The 20,485-nt window shown below is 45.0% G+C and overlaps 1 protein-coding gene across 1 annotated transcript in view; it reads right to left on the reverse strand.

Moving 5' to 3' along the window:
• The window catches only part of FOXO1 (forkhead box O1), a 62,138-nt gene extending 41,911 nt beyond the window's left edge, over nt 1–20,227 (reverse strand). The window contains exon 1 of the mRNA XM_066176080.1: nt 19,438–20,227. Coding sequence (XP_066032177.1) covers nt 19,438–20,037 — 600 coding nt within the window. The 5' untranslated portion in view covers nt 20,038–20,227. The remainder of the gene's footprint in view (nt 1–19,437) is intronic.
• Nucleotides 20,228–20,485: the final 258 nt, after the last annotated feature.

The raw sequence follows: 20,485 nt of genomic DNA on the forward strand, positions 1-20,485 counted from the left end.
TTAATTCCCAGAGAAGTCCTGCTAATAAACTGGTAATCAATACCTAAGTTATTCACGACCAATACTATACCAAAAATGCAGAATAAAGTATAAAATTAATGTTAGAGTGGCGTCTCTTGACTGAAAGTTTTTTAAATGTACAGTTTAAATGTACAAATGAACTATTTCCATTTCTTGCATATCCTTTCTGCAGCTTCTTATGCACGCTTTGGTAACTCAATTTTGTGATGACCTTTAAAACGTCGACATCCTGTGGGTAGCAGTGGCCAGGGCTCAGAGCTACAACTGCAGCGGGCCTGGCATTTTCATCCTGTGCACGTTTTGCCACGCCAGAGTTTGCCTGGGAGACACTGCAGTGCTGGTTTCCACCCCATGCTCTTTTCGAGCTGAAAACCCCGAATAATTTGAGTTCTGCTATCTGGTGCTAATTCTTGGCAGCTACTTGAAAGGGCTAATGATCTTGCGATGGAGTCATGGGACTTTGACTCATGGTCCCAGCTTCAGCTCCAGGTTCCACCACCAGCCCCCACGCTGCTCCAGGCCCGTGCTCCTCCTCAGCTGCCCCACCACCACCAGCGAGGACGCCGGAACTCCGCTCCTCCTGGGAACCCCGCTCCTCCCGGGCCCGTCCCTAGGCTTCATCCAAGGTTGTCCCCCTTGCACCCTCTCCTCTGCACTGCCCTCAACAGAAATGCATGCCAAAGTGAGTGAAAATATTGGCATATGAAAGGTGGATACACTGAAGCGATGTAAGCACAACAAACCACATCATGATTTCCTGTAGATTAACCCACACCATCACTCCCCCACACACCACACACCTCCATGGGCATAATGATCTTAATGATCTTCCCATGGGCATAATCTTAATCCCACAATCTGCACCCCCTCTCCAACTTTGCTACTTTCACTCCTTTATCTTTAGCAGCCCCCAAACACCACAAGCCCCAAATGAAGGCCTCCAAATTCCACAGCATCCTTCAGCTCCTCCTGAACAACATTCCCTGGAGCAACCACCAGGTCCCTAAAAGAGCTTGGACTGGCCAGCAAGCTGCTACCCACCAGGAAGAAAACGGGCAATCCCAAGCATGGTTACTTAACTCTTGAACTGAACCTTTTTTTTTTAAGGGTGTTTTCTGACATCCATAACAATGAATATTCCAGTGATGAGCACAGAAGCTGGATTCATTACTGCCTTGTGACTCATTAAGGGTTTTTTCTAAACTGAGCAAAGTTTCCATATTTTTTGGGCCACATCTCACATCAGAGCTACACTTCAAGGAAGTGTTACAAATCAAAACAATTTTGATGACAACACTACAAAGAAGAACAAAACACTCAGCATTTGGGATGGCAAGAAATTGGGATTTATAAATACCCCCCAGATACATTTAGAATTTTTAATCCCTTTCACACTTTGGACTTCAACCCTTAAAAATGCAGGAAGAATGGTTCATTTTAAGCTTCTGGACTTTTTTTTTAAATTTCATTTCTGTTTTGGCTTGTGATGCGAACAGATCTGTTCAGTGACATTACACAGCACTGCTTCTGAAAGCAAAAGCCTGCTCTTTTTTATCCTACACCAGTAAGAGAAAAAAAAATATCCTCCTGATGCAAAGATCACAGAAGAGAATATATTTGTCTAAAGATTTGCAGACAGTTGTCATACCTTGTAGTGAACGACAAAATTGGACAAAGCACATGAGCTTTGAATTACACAAGCTTTTCCTTTAACTCTTTTTATTAATTTTCTGAATGGGTATATTTATTTCCTTAAATACAACCTATAGCACTTTATCTTCCTTATTAATTGCAGCTTCTTTTTGACACTCATTTAATTCTGTATCTTTTTCTTCCATTCTCATCTGCATTTACAATGTTAATGAAGACTTCATGCTTCCAGGTAAAGATTGTTTTTTTGAACTGACAGGAAATCCTATAAGGTCTTACGGTTGCAGTTTTTCTCCATAACAAGCTCTTCCATTACATTGCAGATTACATACTTTTAAGATATTCCTTTTCTTTGTGACACATACTGTCTTCTCTTTAGAAAGTAAAACTTTCCTAACTAAGCCTCAATGACAGAAAGCAGGAATTTACAGAGAAAAAAACCAGAAAAACACAACAACTCACGGCACTCACAATTTAACTCACATTTCAAAGCCTTTCTCATTTCCTCTCTTGCCTTTTCTTACAAACACCACAACCAAAACACATTTGTTTGCTCTGATTTTCAAAACTCTACTACTCCCAAAGACAAGAAAACTTCTCTGCAACCCGCTGAGGTTACCAGCACATTACAGCTTCTATTCCTATAGGAAGACCATCCAGACCTTGCAGTCTTTCTAGAACGCACATAACTCACAGTTCAGATAAGCCCAGCATCTGTCTTGGGAGGGGGCATGCCCAAGACTGATGGATGTCATGGCCATCTCTGGCTCAAAGAATGTATCTCATCATGTGCAACCGGGACACATCACACTGCAGTGTACCCCAGTCTTGCTCTCAAAAGGAAAAAGAGGGACAACCCTCTTGGACTGCATATGCATGGAAGTTATGCTATTGATCTGAAAAAAAAAGACCACCTCTGCTGTGTGTAAATTGTGTGGTTGTGGACAGTATTTAGGAGACCAGAGTTAAGACTTCCCAGCGCCGGCAAGCAGGGAGTTAGGTGTGGGTTTAAACCCCATGTATGGCTGTCACCGTTCTACCTCCTTGGAGGACTGTTACTATCACAACTGAAACCTGTGATTTCTCTACAGACTAGAAGATACTTGCTTTTTTTACTCCTTCTTACAGAACGTTTTTTCCAGTCCTTTAGTGGCCACTGTGGTATGGGCAAAAAGATACTCAGATCTTGGTTTCCAAATCAGTTTGCCAAACCATAGCCTGTACAGAAAAAAAACCAGGAGGTTCCTAAACTCTCAGTGTCGGGACAACATGGCAAATTGGGCCAGTCCACTGTGAAGTCAAAATATGAAGTCTACACGTGAGGAGGAAAAGACATGGTCCAAGATTGCCATCTTGGAGCTGCAGATCTGAATGCACTTGGAGCTGCAGATCTGAATTTGATGAGGCTATTTTGTCAAACTTGAAGCTGTCCCTTGGCCTCTTCCCTAAACCAACGGTATCTCATCATTTGAGTCTAAAAAGACCTCTGTGGAAGGTCACAAGGGCTGCCTCCTTTCTCAGGAATTACTGTGCCTGATGAAGTTCCTCCTTGTGAACATTTAGAACAGGAACCTATTCCCCTCCACCGACCATCAATCCCACACAGATCAGCCATCTAAGGTAAAAGCAGACTACATAACCCTCTTCACATCTAACTGTCTTCTTTCCCTTCTACAGCTACCCAAGGGCTTTCCCTGCAACACCAACAGGTATTTTGAATCACAAAAGTCAACAAATGGATAGGAACCACTAGGCTTGAATAAAGGTTCTTTTGAGGTAGGAATAAAGGTTCTTTTGAGGTAGGAATAAAGGTTCTTTTGAGGTAGGAAGGAACCTGCAGGAAACCTCACACATTGTTCAGAAGAGGATTGTGCTGTCCAGACCAGCTAATCGGCCAGGAAGCTTTGCTGCTGCAGAGGAACCTCGGAACCTTACTGGACTCTGCCACAGCTGGTCTGCATCAGCAGTTACACACATGACCTTTAGGTTACCAGTACAAGATGAAGTCAAACCTTAGACAGTAAGCAAGATGTATTTTTCTTATTGGTGTTGCCTGTGTGAACATTAACACAATTTACACGGCAGAGGAAAACAGGTGTTAATGAGGAAAGGGAATATTCAATAGACATATTCTTTGCTCCTCAATTTCTGTTCCTCAAGTAATAAAATTTAGTGCAAGTGGTACTCGAGCAAATCAGCAGCACTAGCAATAAACCTGGTCAGAAGTTTCTGACTATAAAAGCATTCCAGCCCCTGGGTTTTTTCCTTAAATTTGGAAGAAGGTTTAGTATTTCAGTATAATTCCGTCCATGTTAAAACATTTCTAGGAAAAGGCGCATATCCTACAGCAAAGCTCATTTAACAGTCACTTACCAGCAACAAACTAAAAGCCTTTATTGGCAATTTCAACTTCTGCTCTGCATGATTCATTTATCCTGGGATAGGCCTGAGCAAGGGATTCTCCCAGCAAAAGACCCATCAAATTATTTCAAGTCAGTCAGGTATTCACTTTACGCCATCCAGCCCCAATAGCAAAATCGCTTGTAATAGCAGATTTCCCAATGTTTGAGGAAGAAATATTTTCACAGACTAAACCCTGGCTTAATCAGAGCCAAGAGACAAAGCTCCTACAGTCAGAAACACAAAAATGTTACCACTGTCTCATTCTTACTCCTAACCTTTCACACTGTGCTGGGAAGTTGCTTCTATACATATACATAAAGGTCTTTTCCAGCCTGAACAATTCTGTGCTTCTATGACACGCTCCCTCATTTCAGACACACACTAGACAGAACACGAAATTACCCTCACACACAAGGCAGCACTGCTACATTGCATCCCGGTAGCTGGCATGGAGAGGACGTATTTTTGCAAGATGCTGAAAGATCCCAACACTAAGCAACAAACCTGAAAAAGCTTGAGGCTCTCCACCCCTCTTTCTGAGGGAGTTGTATGCCATGCATCCATCATGTGCTGGTACTTTTACACATCATGCCTAGCTAAAGACATCTCATCTGGTAAGCAATTTTTGGTGTCAGTTATTTGTTCCTTCTGTCTCAGCCTGGACGATAACTTGAGAATTAAGAGGTTTGGTGCACTTTCACTCCAGCCTGGTTTCTAAAGGATAGGCTGCAGCACCAGTTTATTTGCTGGGCACCTGCCTGGCACAGCACGGCAGCTAGCCTGCAATGGAAAGTACAGGAAATACCAGCTCTTGTCCCAGGAGTAGACAGGAAACATGGGTAAAAGATAAGCAATTATACCAGTAACTATGCAGGGTTTTCTTTTCCTCTGCTTCTACCAAACTCTCTAAATTCCAACAGCTTTCATCCCTCTCACTTAGAAGAGCTATTCAGGCTTCCACCTCCCCTGGTGCCCCTTCTCTACACCTGCCAATGACATTCTTGCTCTCATCATCTTTGAAAATGGAAATATTTCTTCTCAACCACATAGTTTTTGATGTTGACAGCTTTGATTTCACACAGGAAGAACCTCCTGCACACCTGAAAGTTTGCCAGCCTTTTTCCCATGGCACCCTTGGCTCTAAGAAAAGGCACTGCCTCCTTTAAGAGCATCATCATGCCACCACCACCACCGCTATCCCCTATGTTCTCATATCCAACACAGTCACATGCTTCTGTTCATACATCCCATAATACAAGGCTGCTATTTATCAATAAATGCCTTGAGGTGCAGAGCAAAGCCCAATCTAATAAAAATCTGCTGGGATTATCTGCTGGTGTTTCACATCAGCAACAGCAGTGGCCAGAGAAAACAGAAGGGGAATTAAGGATGTGGCAGAGAGCATACACAGAGTAAAGAGCCAGAGAAAGGAGATGCTGCAGGTATTTGAAGAGTTGAGGATTAAAGATGGAAGAACGGCAACAGTGGTAGAGGCCAAACTTTTTTTCTTTTTTTCCTTTTTTATTTTAAGCTTGAATCCAAGGCACTAAAGAATGACTTAAATATACATGGACAAACAGATATTCGCTATGTTTTTCTCAATAAATAACTAACCATTGGAACCCATGCCTGCAGGATAACTGCTGGAAAAATGACTTGCAGTGATTAAAAAAGGATTAAATGGGTTTTATAAGCAACAGTATCTGTTGTTAAACATGCTAAAATAAAATTACAAGAGTTAATAATCTGTTTGCTTCAGGGCATAAACTAATCCTCATCTAAGGGTAGCAGAGATCTGCTTGCATGTCAGCTCGATATCTGGTGCAACAACTCCTCTCCATTGGCAAGCAGTCCTTGCTTTTGATTCCCGGCATTTAAAAATTGTCTTTCTTGCCTGAAAAAGAGAGCATGCTATTGCTCAAGCCTTCAACTGACCTCACATAATTAAGTGGAGTTTACCAGACATATCATTCCCTTGAGGAGCGGGGGTGAAATGCTTGAAAAGGGAAGAAAACAGTTTAATTGCTCCACATTTCAATATTCGGCTCTCAGTTTCTTTAAATACAGTTGTCAGGGCACTAATACCAAGCACATGAGCTGAAACTGCTGGAAAAAGCCTAAATACATGAACAAAGCACACAATCTATTCATACTTTTCAGTGCAAATGGTTCATCAGCCAAATCATATTAGGAGAAAATAAGAACTTTGGGACAGCCAGCAAGGGAATATTTTTAATATATTAGAACAGAAGAATTTACTCTGCCTGGTAAGTTAAAGCATTATCTAATATTACAGCCTGGTTCTCAAAGATGGAACAAGGTTGACATACAAACTTCTCAAGATTATGATCCCAGCCCTCTCCAAACCCAAACCCATGAACCTTACTAACAGATTAGTCTCCCAAATAATTGCTTCTGGACAAAACACAACATGGAATGTGACACATCCAATGTGGTTATGAACTTTTAGTTTCAAGCACCAGTTTGCACATTCTCACAGGTAGGATGGGTGCACGCTGGGGACACTCCTCCCCTGGCACAGGACAGCTCCTAGATGAACAAATCTTGAACATGAGCCACACAGAACTCACTCCACAAGCGACCTTTCCTTCCAAAATCCCAGGCTAAACCCCCTAGTTCTACTGCTCTACAGTTTTTTTATTACGATCTTTGATTTTTAGGGGGGTGCAAATTCCACCTGGTCCGGTTTGGCAACCAAAATGCTGAACATTTGAACAGCGTTTTCAGAAAAGGACTGTGCAATGGTTCTCATTAAGTCACTAGCAATTCAGATCATGTCCAGAGTGCTTCTGCAAAGTTTGGCAGTGACCACTCAACAGACCAGTATCAACACTGGAGCCCCATATTAAACTCATAGCCAAAGCAAAAAACATAAAATGCCTGGTAGGAAAAAATACCCCAAAACACAAACAAAAAAAAAAAATCCAAACAAAAAGTAATAATAAAAAGAAACAAAACAAGAAAAAAAAACCTCGGAAACTTAAATCAGTTTTACAGAGAATACAAACATACTGTTTCAAACCACTGTATGTATATATTCCCTTTCCTCCCCTACTGCTGAAACAGCAAAGCATGCATGGCAGATGGCATGATTCATCTGAAAATTACTCTAGCAGCACTCTATTAGCCTCTAAGGAGTAAACTAGGATAAAAATATTCTGAATGTTAACTAAAAGTAGGCAGTTGTCATGAGGAGTCATCAGGTCAGTCTACTTGCTTAGTTTGCAGAATTTTCCTTTCAATCAGCAACAAGCACTACACTTGAAGATAACATCACTTACTTTTTCTACCTACCAGGAATTATTGCAAAGGGAAGCAATTGGGGCACAAAAAGGTTTATTTTCCCACACCTAAGTAAAAATGTACCAGACACAGTCAGGCCAAGAGCGACAGGACATCACGTTAAAAATGGCCTCAGCCACTTCAGGTGAGATGGGAGAGATTCAGTTTCTACAGACAACACATCTTACCTAGGAGAACAACTTTCCACGTGCCCAGTAGCTGAATGCAAATCTGCTCAGTGGAAAACACTGAAGAAGGGACCACAGGAAGTCTGTCCTTGCCCCAAGGTATCAGTAATTACGCCCGTCAGCACACATGGCACACAGAGGAACTTGCCAGGGAAGTGACAAAATTAATGCCTGCATCACATTCAGTGTTAAGGCAGCTTTACCAGGCAGCCTGACTCAAAAATGCAGTAAAAGCACCATGCCATGAGTCCCCCTGCTTTATGCAAAAGACAGGAGTCAGCAGTGCTGCATGTCTTCTTGAAGAGAAATTAAAAAGTATAGGAAGCAAGGAATTGGGCTGCCAGATGCAAGGAATGCTGAGCACTCACACAATGACCTATTGGACTAGCACAGGATGCCTCCAACTGAAACACCATCACTCACTTGAAAAAGAGAGACAAAACACATTCTTAGGTGGTTCAGATTATGCTGACAGTAAAAACTCACTACAATGCAGGCCACTGCCCAAAGACTGAGCAGTCTAATTGCCTGGGCTCTGGGCCCCAAGCTAAAAAACTCCTTCCCAAATAAACAATCCCCAAGAGCTGATTTATTTTTCTGTTCCATCAACAATAATCCTCAGTCAACAGAAGCTGAGTATTTGGTGTGCTTTAATATGCAGGTTAACCAGGTGAAGCCAGTAATGCAGCTGCCCTCATCTTTGGGGAGAAGGTGGTGAAACTGTGCTTAATGTCATCTCTTCAAAAAGGCGTTTTCTACATATGTATACGCTACCACGTCAGCCTCGTTGCATAACCGGGTTGTGCAATCATTGCAAATTCGTTTCATCTTCTGTTCCAGAGCTCCAGAAGTGGGAAGGAGGGATCGTTGTCAAGGGAAACTGTGGATTCTGCAGGAGTGGTCTCCTTGGCCACTGGAGGATGGTCTGAAGAGAGGTCGAAGGCAGTGGGGAGGGCACCAGGACTCCATCCCTAAGGCCTCTACTGCTCACCCAGAGCAGACATTTGGAACAGAGTTTTAGCTAGAAACCTCAAAGCAAAGAATGACTTCATAGCATCAGGGGATGACTAGTGTTGGCTTGGGCTGCAAGCAGAGAAGATTATGGTTTCTCTTTTTAATGCTTATGACTATGTCATTGCCACAGAACTGTAAAGAAGAAATAGGCAAGAGTGCAGTATCAGGTTTTCATAGACTGTACAAACTGGATTATTCAAGAGTGACTCAAGTTCCTAACAAGCATGGAGAAGTCTGCAATAAGATAGCATCTCTTGATTTTTCCCAAAATCAATTGCAACAGGCTGCACTTTAAGATACTGCTTTAAACTCCCATCTTCATTTGTATTTCAAGGTAGCATTTAGTGGATTTACTACACATCCACATAAGGAGGACACAAAACATAAACAGTACCAGGGACCAGACCTTAGATCAGCATTAAAACCCCACCAGCCAGAATACACACTCACAATGTCAGGAGAGATACTCCTGCCACAAAGGTAAACCCTCAGCCATAAAAAAACATGACAAACTATGGTGTCAAAAACCTGACACCATAGTTTTACTCAGAGGCTGAACATATTCATTCAAAAAAGGCAATAAAATTAATCCCCCAATTGAAGCCAAAAGAGAAAGCTCCTGGTTCAGCCCTCTCCATTCATCTCTAAGGTTTCCAAGCATTTAAAGCATTGAACTGCCTTCCAGCTCTGCCTTAATACCATCCCGATGATGGCAGGGCCAAGATACCATAAAAACTATGAAAAATTAAAGCTGCTCTAAATTAAACATACAGACACACTCTGGGTTTTCACTTCTTTTTTTTTTTTTTTTTTTTTTTTGTTTAGTGGGCTCTTTTTTTTGTGTATCTTTCCCCACTATCGATTTCTAGATATTAATCAAAATCTAAATATATCTAGCTAGATAGATGTGTGTAGAGCATTTTTATTTATTTTTAATTTATGCAATACAATTTGATCAGATCACACATAAGGCTGCACTCTCACCCTGAATTTCAAATAGCATCTGGTTTGAGCTGCAGACCCATCAGCTCATATCAACGAAGCTGGGGTGAAGCAGGACAAGCGTAGCAGCAACTGCAAATATCTAAGCCTGACCTAGCTCTGGCAACTTAACCTTCCTTAACACCACACCATTTAAAAAAGTTAGTAGTAGTAATAATCAATCTAAAAAAAATTATTTGTAGTAATAACGAATCTAATCAATAAACATTACTTACCTTGAAACAACATTTCATAGAATCATGAAATGGTTTGGGTTGGAAGGGATCTTAAGAATAATCGTGTTTCAACCCCACCACCACAGGCAGGGACGCTTTCCACTAGATCAGGTTGTTCAAAGTCCCCGGCCTTGAACACTTCCAGGAATGAGGCATCCACAACTTCTCTTGGTAAACTGTGCCAATGCCTCACCAACCTCACAATAAAAAATTTCTTCCCAATATCTGATCTAAATGTACTCTCCTTCAGTTTAAATCGTCCAAGTTAAGTTAGCACGAGCATTGCTTTCCTCACCTGAATAGCCAGACACACTGAAAGATCTTACTGAGGAGCCAAGGCAGCAGCACGGTACTCTCTCGAGAGGCCAAGGGACGTACCTTAACTGATTTAAGTGAGAATCTATTCAGTGAGTCACTACAAACTTCTCTGGTAACTGCAAAGAGGAAATATGATTACTTTCCCTGACCTCTTCTCCACACCTGAGCAGTAAGCGGCCGAGTACCCACAACAGGGCCAGGCAGACGGAAGCATTTCGGCGGGACTTCGCTGGCGGGCTCCGCTCCTGCGCCAGGCAGCTGCCAGGTCATGGCTCCAACCCTCCCTGAAATATGCCCAGCAAGACTCTGCCAGCACTGGCGCAGAAGCCAGGCTCCAGGCTTCCGCACACAGCCTGGTGCTCACATCTCCCCACACCTTCCAACGCCGGGCAGGGGCACTGGGAGCAGCCCTCAGCCCCACAGGGCTCGGATGCTGGAGCCTCCCAGGGCAGTCCTGCAGGGGAACAGTGCCAACAGGCAAGGAGGGAAGAGAGGGTCTACCCAGTTACAAATTACACCCGCTTACTGCACTTTCCCAGGTGTAGACAACAACAGCACATAAAAGCTCTCTTGCCTCAGAGCACCACCAGCATGCCTTCAGAAAGACAGGTTTTCTGGGAGAAGGGGTTGGGGGCAAATAATTACATTTAATTTGAAGGTTCAGATTTGAAGAGCATATTTTTGGAAAGATAAATCAACACGTTTAACAGTGAGCAGCACAGAGCACGTAATCCTTTCACATCCTGACAGGGTAGAACTGCGGAGGCCTGCTATGAAGCATGTCTGAATAACAGCATCTTCATTTTTTGAATATCTAATTAGGAGTTTCTATATATTGCAAAGCATTGCTATAAGATATAATTTAGTTGGCAAACACTAAAGATCTCAGTCTGTAAGTATGCTTTTGGCAATCAAAATTCAAATCCGGATATATATCCAAGATATGTATGGCACCGGTACCTTTTTTTTTTTTAATTCTAACAATTACAATCAAATTAGCAGATTAACTCATATCAGTTTTAAGCAAATGCAAACTACAAGCAAATGAGTCTACACCACCACCACCACCACAACAGTGTATTTTTGGATTGTTAGGATCCTTACTCCCATTAGCGACTTCACATATATTTAACACATATTAAAGGGCAGTAAAAATCTGAGAAGGGTACGGATGCCAGAACTTAGCACCAACTTAAAACTCACATATGCCAAAAACCATTTGCAACTGTGCTAATTTTCACTGTGGGAACTGAAAGGCAGAATCATATAACACAATGGGCAACAAATCCAGTCGTTTAATTTCAGTCGCCAAATTTTAAATAATTTCCATCCAGGCAAACACCAAGCATTTCTGCTGATCTTGCAGGATGTAAGCTCATTTGCACAATAAATGTGGTTTAACAAGTCACCACATTTATAGCAAGTTGTTTCAGTCTTATCTAACTGCACAGTTTGAAAAGTCAGTGATGGGTAAGTGAAACCCCACCCACATCACAGTTTCTGGAGTTAAGCACAAAAAAACTGAAGAAGTTGCTACCTTGCCATTGCAAGTGAGACAGCCAACAGTAAATTGACAGTTCTAAGAGTCCACATTCTGAATTAAGTGTATGCCCCTTATTCAGGAAGGGAAAAAAGCAGGCACTTCACACTTTTGAGTTTCTCCTACAAAAATTAATGGCCATATTCCAATGCTCCAAAGCACCTCTTCCCAAAAACCACCACCAAAAGCAAAGACCCCTTTCTGCTGTATAAATTTGAACAGGTCACATACAAACGAGTCCTGTTCTGCCAGCACAATGGCCAAGTGGAGCTGCCCAGGAGCCGCTGCCCATCCACACAGGGCCAGCTCCAGCATGGAAATTTACAAACAGCTCCAAACGATGCGGAGTGGTGTAGAGCTCTCCCAGGTACAGCACTTTGTTCATCTGTCACCCTCCTTCTCTGCAGCATCAACAGTGGAGTGAGAGCGGTGCTAACACCACTTGCCTATGGAGTTGCAGGTCAACCTCAGCATCTCCTGCCTCATGCACTTTCAACTTTCCACAAAGGCTGCTCACATGTATCACTCCTGCATGCATACACACCACTCATTTCATTAAGAAAAGGTTTTCTGATTTCTGCGTGTGATGAAAATTTCATTCTGGTGGCAACTAAATTAAAGGAAGGGCATTTATAACATTTTTCTAACATTTTTCAAGAGAGGCAACAACATGCAAGAAGCAGACCCCAGCCCACTTCATCATTTCACATCCTCGTGCACAAGCAGCATGGAAGCCTGGCACTACCTGGCTTCTGAGAAAGAGAAACCAAAAAAAAAACATTAAGATGCTAATAAAATAAGAATTCTTACATATTACAGAGCACAGGTAGAAGATATAATTTAGTCAGCAAATATTATGGTTAAGGGCACCTCTGCTTGCAAGCGCTTATCTGGTAATCAGTCCAAATTTAAATCTGAATATGTACTACTTCAGAGACCATGTCCCCAGTACATTCTCTCAAGCCCACCCGTGCCAGGCCCCAGAACCTTCACACCGTGGACCTACACAGCAATAGCCTTGACAAAGCTATAAAGGAGTCCCACACACTCACACCAACACGAGCCTACATTGCACACACACCAGTAAAGCACTTGGAGGAACATGGGCTACTTAGAAATGCAATCACAGCCATCCCTGGCATGCTGTCTTGAAGCAGCAACAGGACTGAATGCACTTCCAGATGCATTCCCAAAAACTACGTTTCTAAGACCAAAACAAGAGAAGATGCATGCCTTTAAATTTAATTCATTTTAGATTAAGATGTGTTTTCAAACAGAACTTGTAACATCATTGACACTGTGCAGAGATGCAAGATGCCTTTAACAACTCAGTAACTGTCATCTGGGCAAACTTAGTGCTGCCCTCCACTCTTCCAGCAATTCCTAATCTCTGTCTAATGCAGCAGTTGTCAGTGTCCCAGGAGGTTTTGAGTGACTACGTTTTTAAAGCTAGAGCCAGTTCTTTCTCTTCCAGTCCCATCTACCACAAAAAAAAAAAAAAAAAAAAAAAACAACAACAACAACAACAACAAAAAAACCCCACATTGCTAAGCCTTTACCATTCATTACAGAGGTGCTTCAAAACTTAACACATGTGCCTCTTCAGGTATCATTTTAAGCAATCTAGTAAAGACCAATGTCCACTATCAAAATCTAGAACAAACATGAGGCTTAATGAAGATCTTAGAAGATAATAACCAATCCAGTAAAAGCATCCTAGTTCTTTTTATTCCTTCTCCGTTAGGAATGGAGACCTAACAAGAAACCTCACGATGCTGCACTGCTCTTAAGATAACTGCATATCACAAACGACAGTGCAGGAATGATGCACCTTGGTTCAATGAACACACATGATTAATGTTTACTAAGTAATTTAAAAATAATACCTAAATGTGAATATCACTTATCTTCACAGACCAATTCAATTCCTGCTGAAGCTCTCTATGGAGCAGCAGAGATGCTTGTTCTTCAAAATGTGACTCTTTCCAATGCACTTAATTTTTGAAGCACAACCTATCATCACCAAGAACAGTGTTTCCCCAATATTTAAAACCCATTTCAGCTACCAGACTGACAAACAAAATGCTACAACATTCATTAAAATATTAGTATGCACTACCATATGCTTAACTATAACTATCTGCAGCCAGCATCAGTGAATTTGAAGTTCCTTTCTCACAAGAGCTGACAATGAAGTAAATACATCCATCTTTTACATATTTCTAGAAGAGGAAAACAACAAACTATATTTCAGATTATCATGACTATGTCTTAGTTTATTATTCATTACTCAAGGTTTTAAAATAATTTTCATCAGAAATCCTTGCTTCATATACGAACTTCTTCCCAAAACAGAGGGGGCTGAGGGTTGATTTTCTGTAGCCACAGCCCTATAATATTTCACAAATGTGTGGCTGCAAAATATATCTGCATTTTTATTCCAGAAGCCAAGCACATATTTTACAAAATGATTCACCAGTTGAGTAAACAGAAATGCATGTATTTAGGCAGCACCATACTTTGGAAACTGAATAGATATGAGCAGACATCTCAAGACTACACAATTTCTGGTCCCTTACTAAAAAACCCAAACCACCAAAAGTATTGCCTATTTTATTGTATTAAAACGAAAGAAGGAAAAAGAGAAAACAACTTCACATCCCTCACCTAAACATCTTTATCTCCTTGCACCACACTGCTTCCCATTTCCATCACAGGCAGCAAAGGCTCCAGTTCCCCAAACAATCAACTTCACTAACTACTTGTAAAACCATGTGATACGAAAATAATGATAATAAGGAAGCAGCTGAGTGAGCCATAAAAAAATACAGTGGCAGAGAGCAGTTACCGTGTCTTTGTACTGAAGTTCTTTAAAGTCAGGCACTTCAGGAAAATTTAGTTCATTATGTCAGTGTACAAAGTTACTCATACATTTCATTTTGGTGTTAAGTCTTACCTATAATCATACGTGTAACTGAACAGATACCACAGCAAATAGAAAACGGTCAAAGAAAATTAAGAGAAAATTAAAACATTATTCAAGGCCCTGATGGGAAGCTCCAAACCACCGATGCAGCTCAGTCATGAGTTATTTAGACACATATGAGGAGAGCATCTTGCACCTGCAAAGATTAAGCTGAACTTTCACACCTGAAACTAAGCAAAATGTAAGCTGGTGACTCACAGACAACATAGGCTGCTGCAAGGGCAGTTTGGTGGCAGTGAGCAGGTATGCAAGAGACCAAATGGTTTTCTCACAACAGGGTGCGCAGAGGCCAGGTGTCATGGCAGAGCAGACTCAAGTGCAGCTGCCAGTTCTTGAGGCTATTTGCCACATGTGAAAAGGTATGACAGTACAGCACTGACCTTGACAGAATCCACAAACAGAAAGCCACATCTCTACCTGCACGTGCACATATGTGCTGTATAAACGTACAATACAACGCATGATGCTGGGAGGGCCACAAATCAGCTGGGGAGGCATCTTAAGGGACAGAGGTAAATGCTCACAGCTATGTAACCACTACTGAGGGAATACACAAGCTGAGTTAAAGGCAATCTTCGACTGTGATTTTTCCCACCTAAAAAAAAAGAAAAAAAAGAACACAAAAACAAAAAAAAAAAAAACCCTCACAAAAACGATCACTAAGGTCCCTTCCAATCCAAACTACTCCATGACTCTGATTCTACATACTCTTTAGATGATTTAAAAAAATCATCTAAATTTCCACAATTTAAACTGTTTGCTGATCTAGATTCAAAAAGTTTGAAAAAATTCAGTGAAAATTATCCTTGATTTTTCAGCCTTTCTAATATCTTTTACTGCCTGTGATTTTCAAATCACATACAACAGAACCAGAACAACCCAGAATTCATTTTGCATGGAGACCAATTCACTACAAAAAAGTGCTGACCACAGAGAGCTCCTATGATAAGGCCACCCAAAGCACCTGTCCCACGTCTGTTTTGTCCTCAGGCTCTCAGGCTTACAACCATTCATCCCTCTGCAGCTACATATCTATTCGCATTCCTTCAACAATGGCAGCAAATGAATTTAGGTGAACACGCTTCCTCGGGACTAGAAGTCAAGGAGGTATATTGTGCCCATGGGACCTGAACATTTGCCACTAAGAAAAATCAACAACTGTCACCTCCAGATGAGTGACACCAAAACTCCATGTTTCCTGTTCAAAAAAGTTACAGGGTTTCGTTCGAACCCATTTTCAAAAGCAGACTGAAAGGATGAGACTGTTCAAAGAAGCTTAACTGTGACAGCTCCCTTACAATAAATCTCAACACTTGCCATAAAGCAAAGACATCATGAAATATGCACATCACACAGAGGTTTTATATTTTATATATGATGATTAGCCAAGAAACTATCATATTTGTGTCAAAAAATAGTTATCTACAGCTGCAGTGGAGCTTCTTCTGTTTTAAGCCTTGTGTCTCTCGCTATCACAGGTAAGGCAAAATGTTGCTTTTACTTGACTACTATACTACTAGAAAAGTCTCATTCTTCCATGCCACTTTCACAACAATTTCTTTGTTATCTCTGCTGCAGATCTTGTTCTTGCTTCGGCTTTCTCTGAGCAACACAGGGTCACTATCAGCACTCATTCACAACCAACAATGCAGCAGGTCTGGTAGAGCACATCCCAAGTGCTTCATTCAAGGCAGCCACCCCATGGGGGGTCATGGGGACTTTGCTCCCTGAGAGTTCAACAGGGGATTTGCTCATAAAGCAGAGTTTGTGACAAGAAAACCTGGAATAAACTACTGTGAATGTAGAACTGAGAACAGTTTACCTACTTAAATAATTTTATGTTACTGATAATTTTACGTTAATACGTTGGCTTATACCCTTATTTTAAAAGCCATTTTTATTTTAATGTTTCTATTCAGAAGAGCTTGGATGCTGTTTGAGCACCTACCAGATAATGCTGACACCTCAGAACTTTCTCCAGTGAAAAATGAAAAAGAAGCTCGACATCATGAATTAAATCAGGGCAGTACATAGTCACAAGCATTAGAGCAATTAGCCTTCAACTTCTGCCTGAGAAACACCGCCTTGCCACTATGCAGAAAGTGCACATTCTTTTTCAATTCTTGTGTGTTCCATACATTTTGTGAAGAATTTGTAAGATACCTTATTGCACTTGTAATCATGCAAACCCCAACAAGACAAAGTGTCTCAAAGTTTTACTTAAGGGGAAAAAAAAAAAATACCCCCCGTTTCCGAGCCTGCGTCAGCAGTGCACAATGTACTCCCAGCCCTAAGTCAGTGCCAGGCTCTGAGGCGAACCCGCGCTCCCTCTGTCAGCAGAAAAGTCAGTCACTAATCTGTGCTCATCTCTGGAGCGATGTTCCTCCTCTGCGGGCCCTGGGCTGACTCAGGCTTCGCTCCCAGCCCTACGCCTGCACCCACAGCAGGTCCCCACACCGCGGGCAAACCAACGGCCCCCAAACTGGAAAGGAAAAAAAACCAAAAAAAAAACAAAAAAACAAAAGTAACCCTCACTCAAGCTGAGCCGTGGAGAATTGGTGATAAACAAGGCAAACGGGCTGCACGCCTCAGCCGGGCCAGTTACAGCGTTGACACCCAGTGGCTGCTGGTAACTAAACTTGAAAGTGTGTTTAGGAAACTCTGCACTTCCCCTGCTTAAGCGGTAAAACCTGCAAGCGTGCAACTCTCAGAGCAGCTTGGCAGTTATGCAGCCCAAAGGGACGGGGGCAACACGTGTCCGATGCATAACACAGTAACTATTTAAATATGGAAGGAGAATTCATGTGTATTTCCTCCCCCCCAGCAGTGGCAGGGTACGTACTGCACTTTACCAGAGGGTACTGCAGCCAAAAAACACACCAGTAGCGGCTCTCCCTGTCACGGCAGAGGTATGTGGGCATAGGATGTGCTCAATCTGTTAGCGGGAGGTGTGCAAGACTTCTTCCTTGCTGAAGCACCACGGGACAAGCAGCAATAAAATAGGAAGTGCTGATTAAGTTACCCAGCTATCAGTGTTTCTTACTTGCTCGCCTGAACTTGGGAGCTATTTGATTTTATTTTGGTTTGTTTGGCTTTTAGTTCTCTTCTACTCATTCTGAAAAGGCACTTAAGGAGACTAAAATACCACTGGAAAGAAAAAGCAGCATATTCAAGTGACAAGTTACCTTATTTAAAAGCTGTCAGCTATCAATCACTTCACTCCTCTTAAAATTTTTCATGACAGATGTCTTCAGACAATTATCCTTTACATTTTTAGTCAAACACATCAATAGAAACTAACAAACTACTTTCAAAAGCCCTAGAAGCTTTCAGCTAAAATGATTTATAGATTAATCTGCAATTCCTTAGCAGGATGTTGCTTACCTCTAAAAAAATAGAAATTTACAAAAAGTCAATGTAACAAACATTCCTAGCAGTGCAATTAAAAATGCATAAATGCGGGATTTGAGCTGACATTTTTAAAAAAAAAAAAAAAAAAGATAATACAAACACTAGAAAGCGAAGCAAAGAGTTTGACTGGCCCTAACTGGAACTCAGTCCCGAACACATCGGAGTACGCCGATACCGCGCCAGGTACGCGCACCTCATGCATTTATTGCCATCATTTAATCCCTCACAGGGTGGAGGAGGCTCTGCCTGTACGCAGACGGCACAAGCTCGTTCTGACAATGCCCTTCACGCAGCAGTGTCACAAAGCTCGGCAAGGCTCCGCTACGCACGGGGACACGGGTGGGTGACGCTTTCTCGACGGAGGCCTCGGAGAGAGAGAATTCACTGGCAGCAGCGCTAAGCCTTTATCACCCACGGGGACGCAAGGCTGGAGGGTACCATGGGCCTGGCGCTGCCACCGCAGCCACACAGCCCCAAGGCAGCTCGCCCCGCAGCTGTTTGGGGGGCAACCGGTGCCGCGGGTCCCCCGGGCGCTGGGGCAGCAGGAGATTCCACCGCAGGCTCCGGCAGCACCGGCTGCGGCTCCGGCCGGCGCGGCGCTGAGCACAAATCCCGGCCGCCAACAGGTTGCTCCCACCGCTCCGCTCAGACGGCAGGGACTGCGCTGCGGGAGAGAGGGAGGAGGGAGTTCCGTCCCACCACGTAACACAAGAAAGACGCTCCCGCAACTCAAGTTTAACAAAGACATCAGGTCAAATACTGCGGCTTACTCATTAAACACACGGTATTTCTGCAACCCTTGTTCTGCCTCCGCTCTTTCCCCATGCCTGTTTGCCTCTGTCCCCGCTCCGCCGCCCGACGGCAAAGCCCTGCAGCTCCGGGGCGGACGGCGGCACGGACCGCCCCCGTTCCGGGGCCGGGCAGCGCCGGGGCCGCGGCGGAGCTCCCGCGGCACCCCCAGCACACGGGGCTAACCCCGGGCCCCGCCGCCATCCCCGGGGAGCAGGAGGCGGTGGCGCTCCTGCCGGCTTTGCCCGGGGACGGCGCCGTGACACCGCGTGAACTTTTGCTTTCGGCGGGGCAGGGCAGGGCTGGGGAACGCGGAGAGCGGGGGGGCGGCCCCGGTGCCTTCAGCGCCCCAGTGGCGCGAGGGCCAGAACGCTTTTCTCCCTTAGGAGTTCTCCCTTTGGAAAGGTGAAGAAAAGTAGAAATGTGAGGTTAAACTGAAAGCGCGGAGCCGGAACGCTGCAGGCTGCGCAGCGGGCATCATGCAGCGGGGGAGGGCGGCGTGCCCAGCCGCCCGCAGCGCCGCGGCTCCTGCCCGGGGGTAGCGGAGCCTCCCGGGACCCCCCTCCGACGGGGCGTCCTCCACCACCCGCCTCTTACCTTCCAGCCGGCCGAGCTGTTGCTGTCGCCCTTATCCTTGAAGTAGGGGACGCTCTTGACCATCCACTCGTAGATCTGGGAGAGGGTGAGCCGCTTCTCGGGGGAGCTCTCGATGGCCTTGGTGATGAGGTCTGCGTAGGACAGGTTGCCCCACGCGTTGCGCCGCGACGAGCTGCTCTTGCGGGGCTGCCCGGCCACGGGGCCCGGTGACAGACCGGCCACGGGCGGCGGCACCGGCGGCACCGGCGGCGGTCCCGGCGGGTGGAGGCGGCAGCCAGCCTCGGGCGCCGGGAAGTCCCCGCAGCGGCAGGCGGCAGCCTCCGGTGGGGCGGCGGCGGGGGGCAGCGGCGCGAAGTCCTCGCTCTCCTCTAGCAGGCTGAGGTTGCTGATGAAGTCGGCGCTCAGCGCTCCCGAGGCGGCGGCCCCGGCCGCGGCTCCGGCCGCTCCATCGGGCTGCCCGCCGCACGACGGCGCCGGGCTGGAAGTGGCCGAGCTGGGGGTGTTGAACTCCGGCCGCGGCAGAGGCCAGGTGCAGGAGCGGGGCCGCGGCAGCGGCTCGAAGTCGGGGTCGATGTCCACCAGCTGCGGTGCTTCGGCCATGGCGGGGCCGGGGCGGGAGCGCGGCGGGAGTGGGGCGGCTTGGGCTCAGCGCCGCCGCCCCATGCAGGCTCTGGGCGCGGATCGGCGCGGACCCGACGGCGCGACCGCCAACTCTCCTGGCCCCGCCGCCCTAGACCTCCGGCCTGACCTCCCGGCCCCGCAGCCCTAAACCCTGCCCGGCTCCCGGATCCCTGCCCTCCGCGGCAACTGCAAAAGCAGCGACCCGGCCGCCCGGCGCGCACCGACTGGAGCGACCGCCCCGCGCGGGCCCGCCTCCGGCCTCCCTCCTCCTCCTCCTCCTCCTCCTCCCGGCGGGGAGGGACGGCCCGCGCCGCGCCAATGGCAGCGCCGCGCCGCCGCCCGCCTCCCGCCGCGGGGCCGGTTTGGCAGGAGGGTGCCGGTGCCCCCGTGCTGCTTCTGGGTGGTTTTTGTTTCCCGGCGGCGCAGC

The sequence above is a fragment of the Chamaea fasciata genome, unplaced genomic scaffold (genome assembly GCF_029207755.1).
Source record: "Chamaea fasciata isolate MVZ Bird 193981 ecotype frontalis unplaced genomic scaffold, bChaFas1.0.hap1 SCAF_2, whole genome shotgun sequence".
Lineage (NCBI taxonomy): Eukaryota > Metazoa > Chordata > Aves > Passeriformes > Sylviidae > Chamaea > Chamaea fasciata.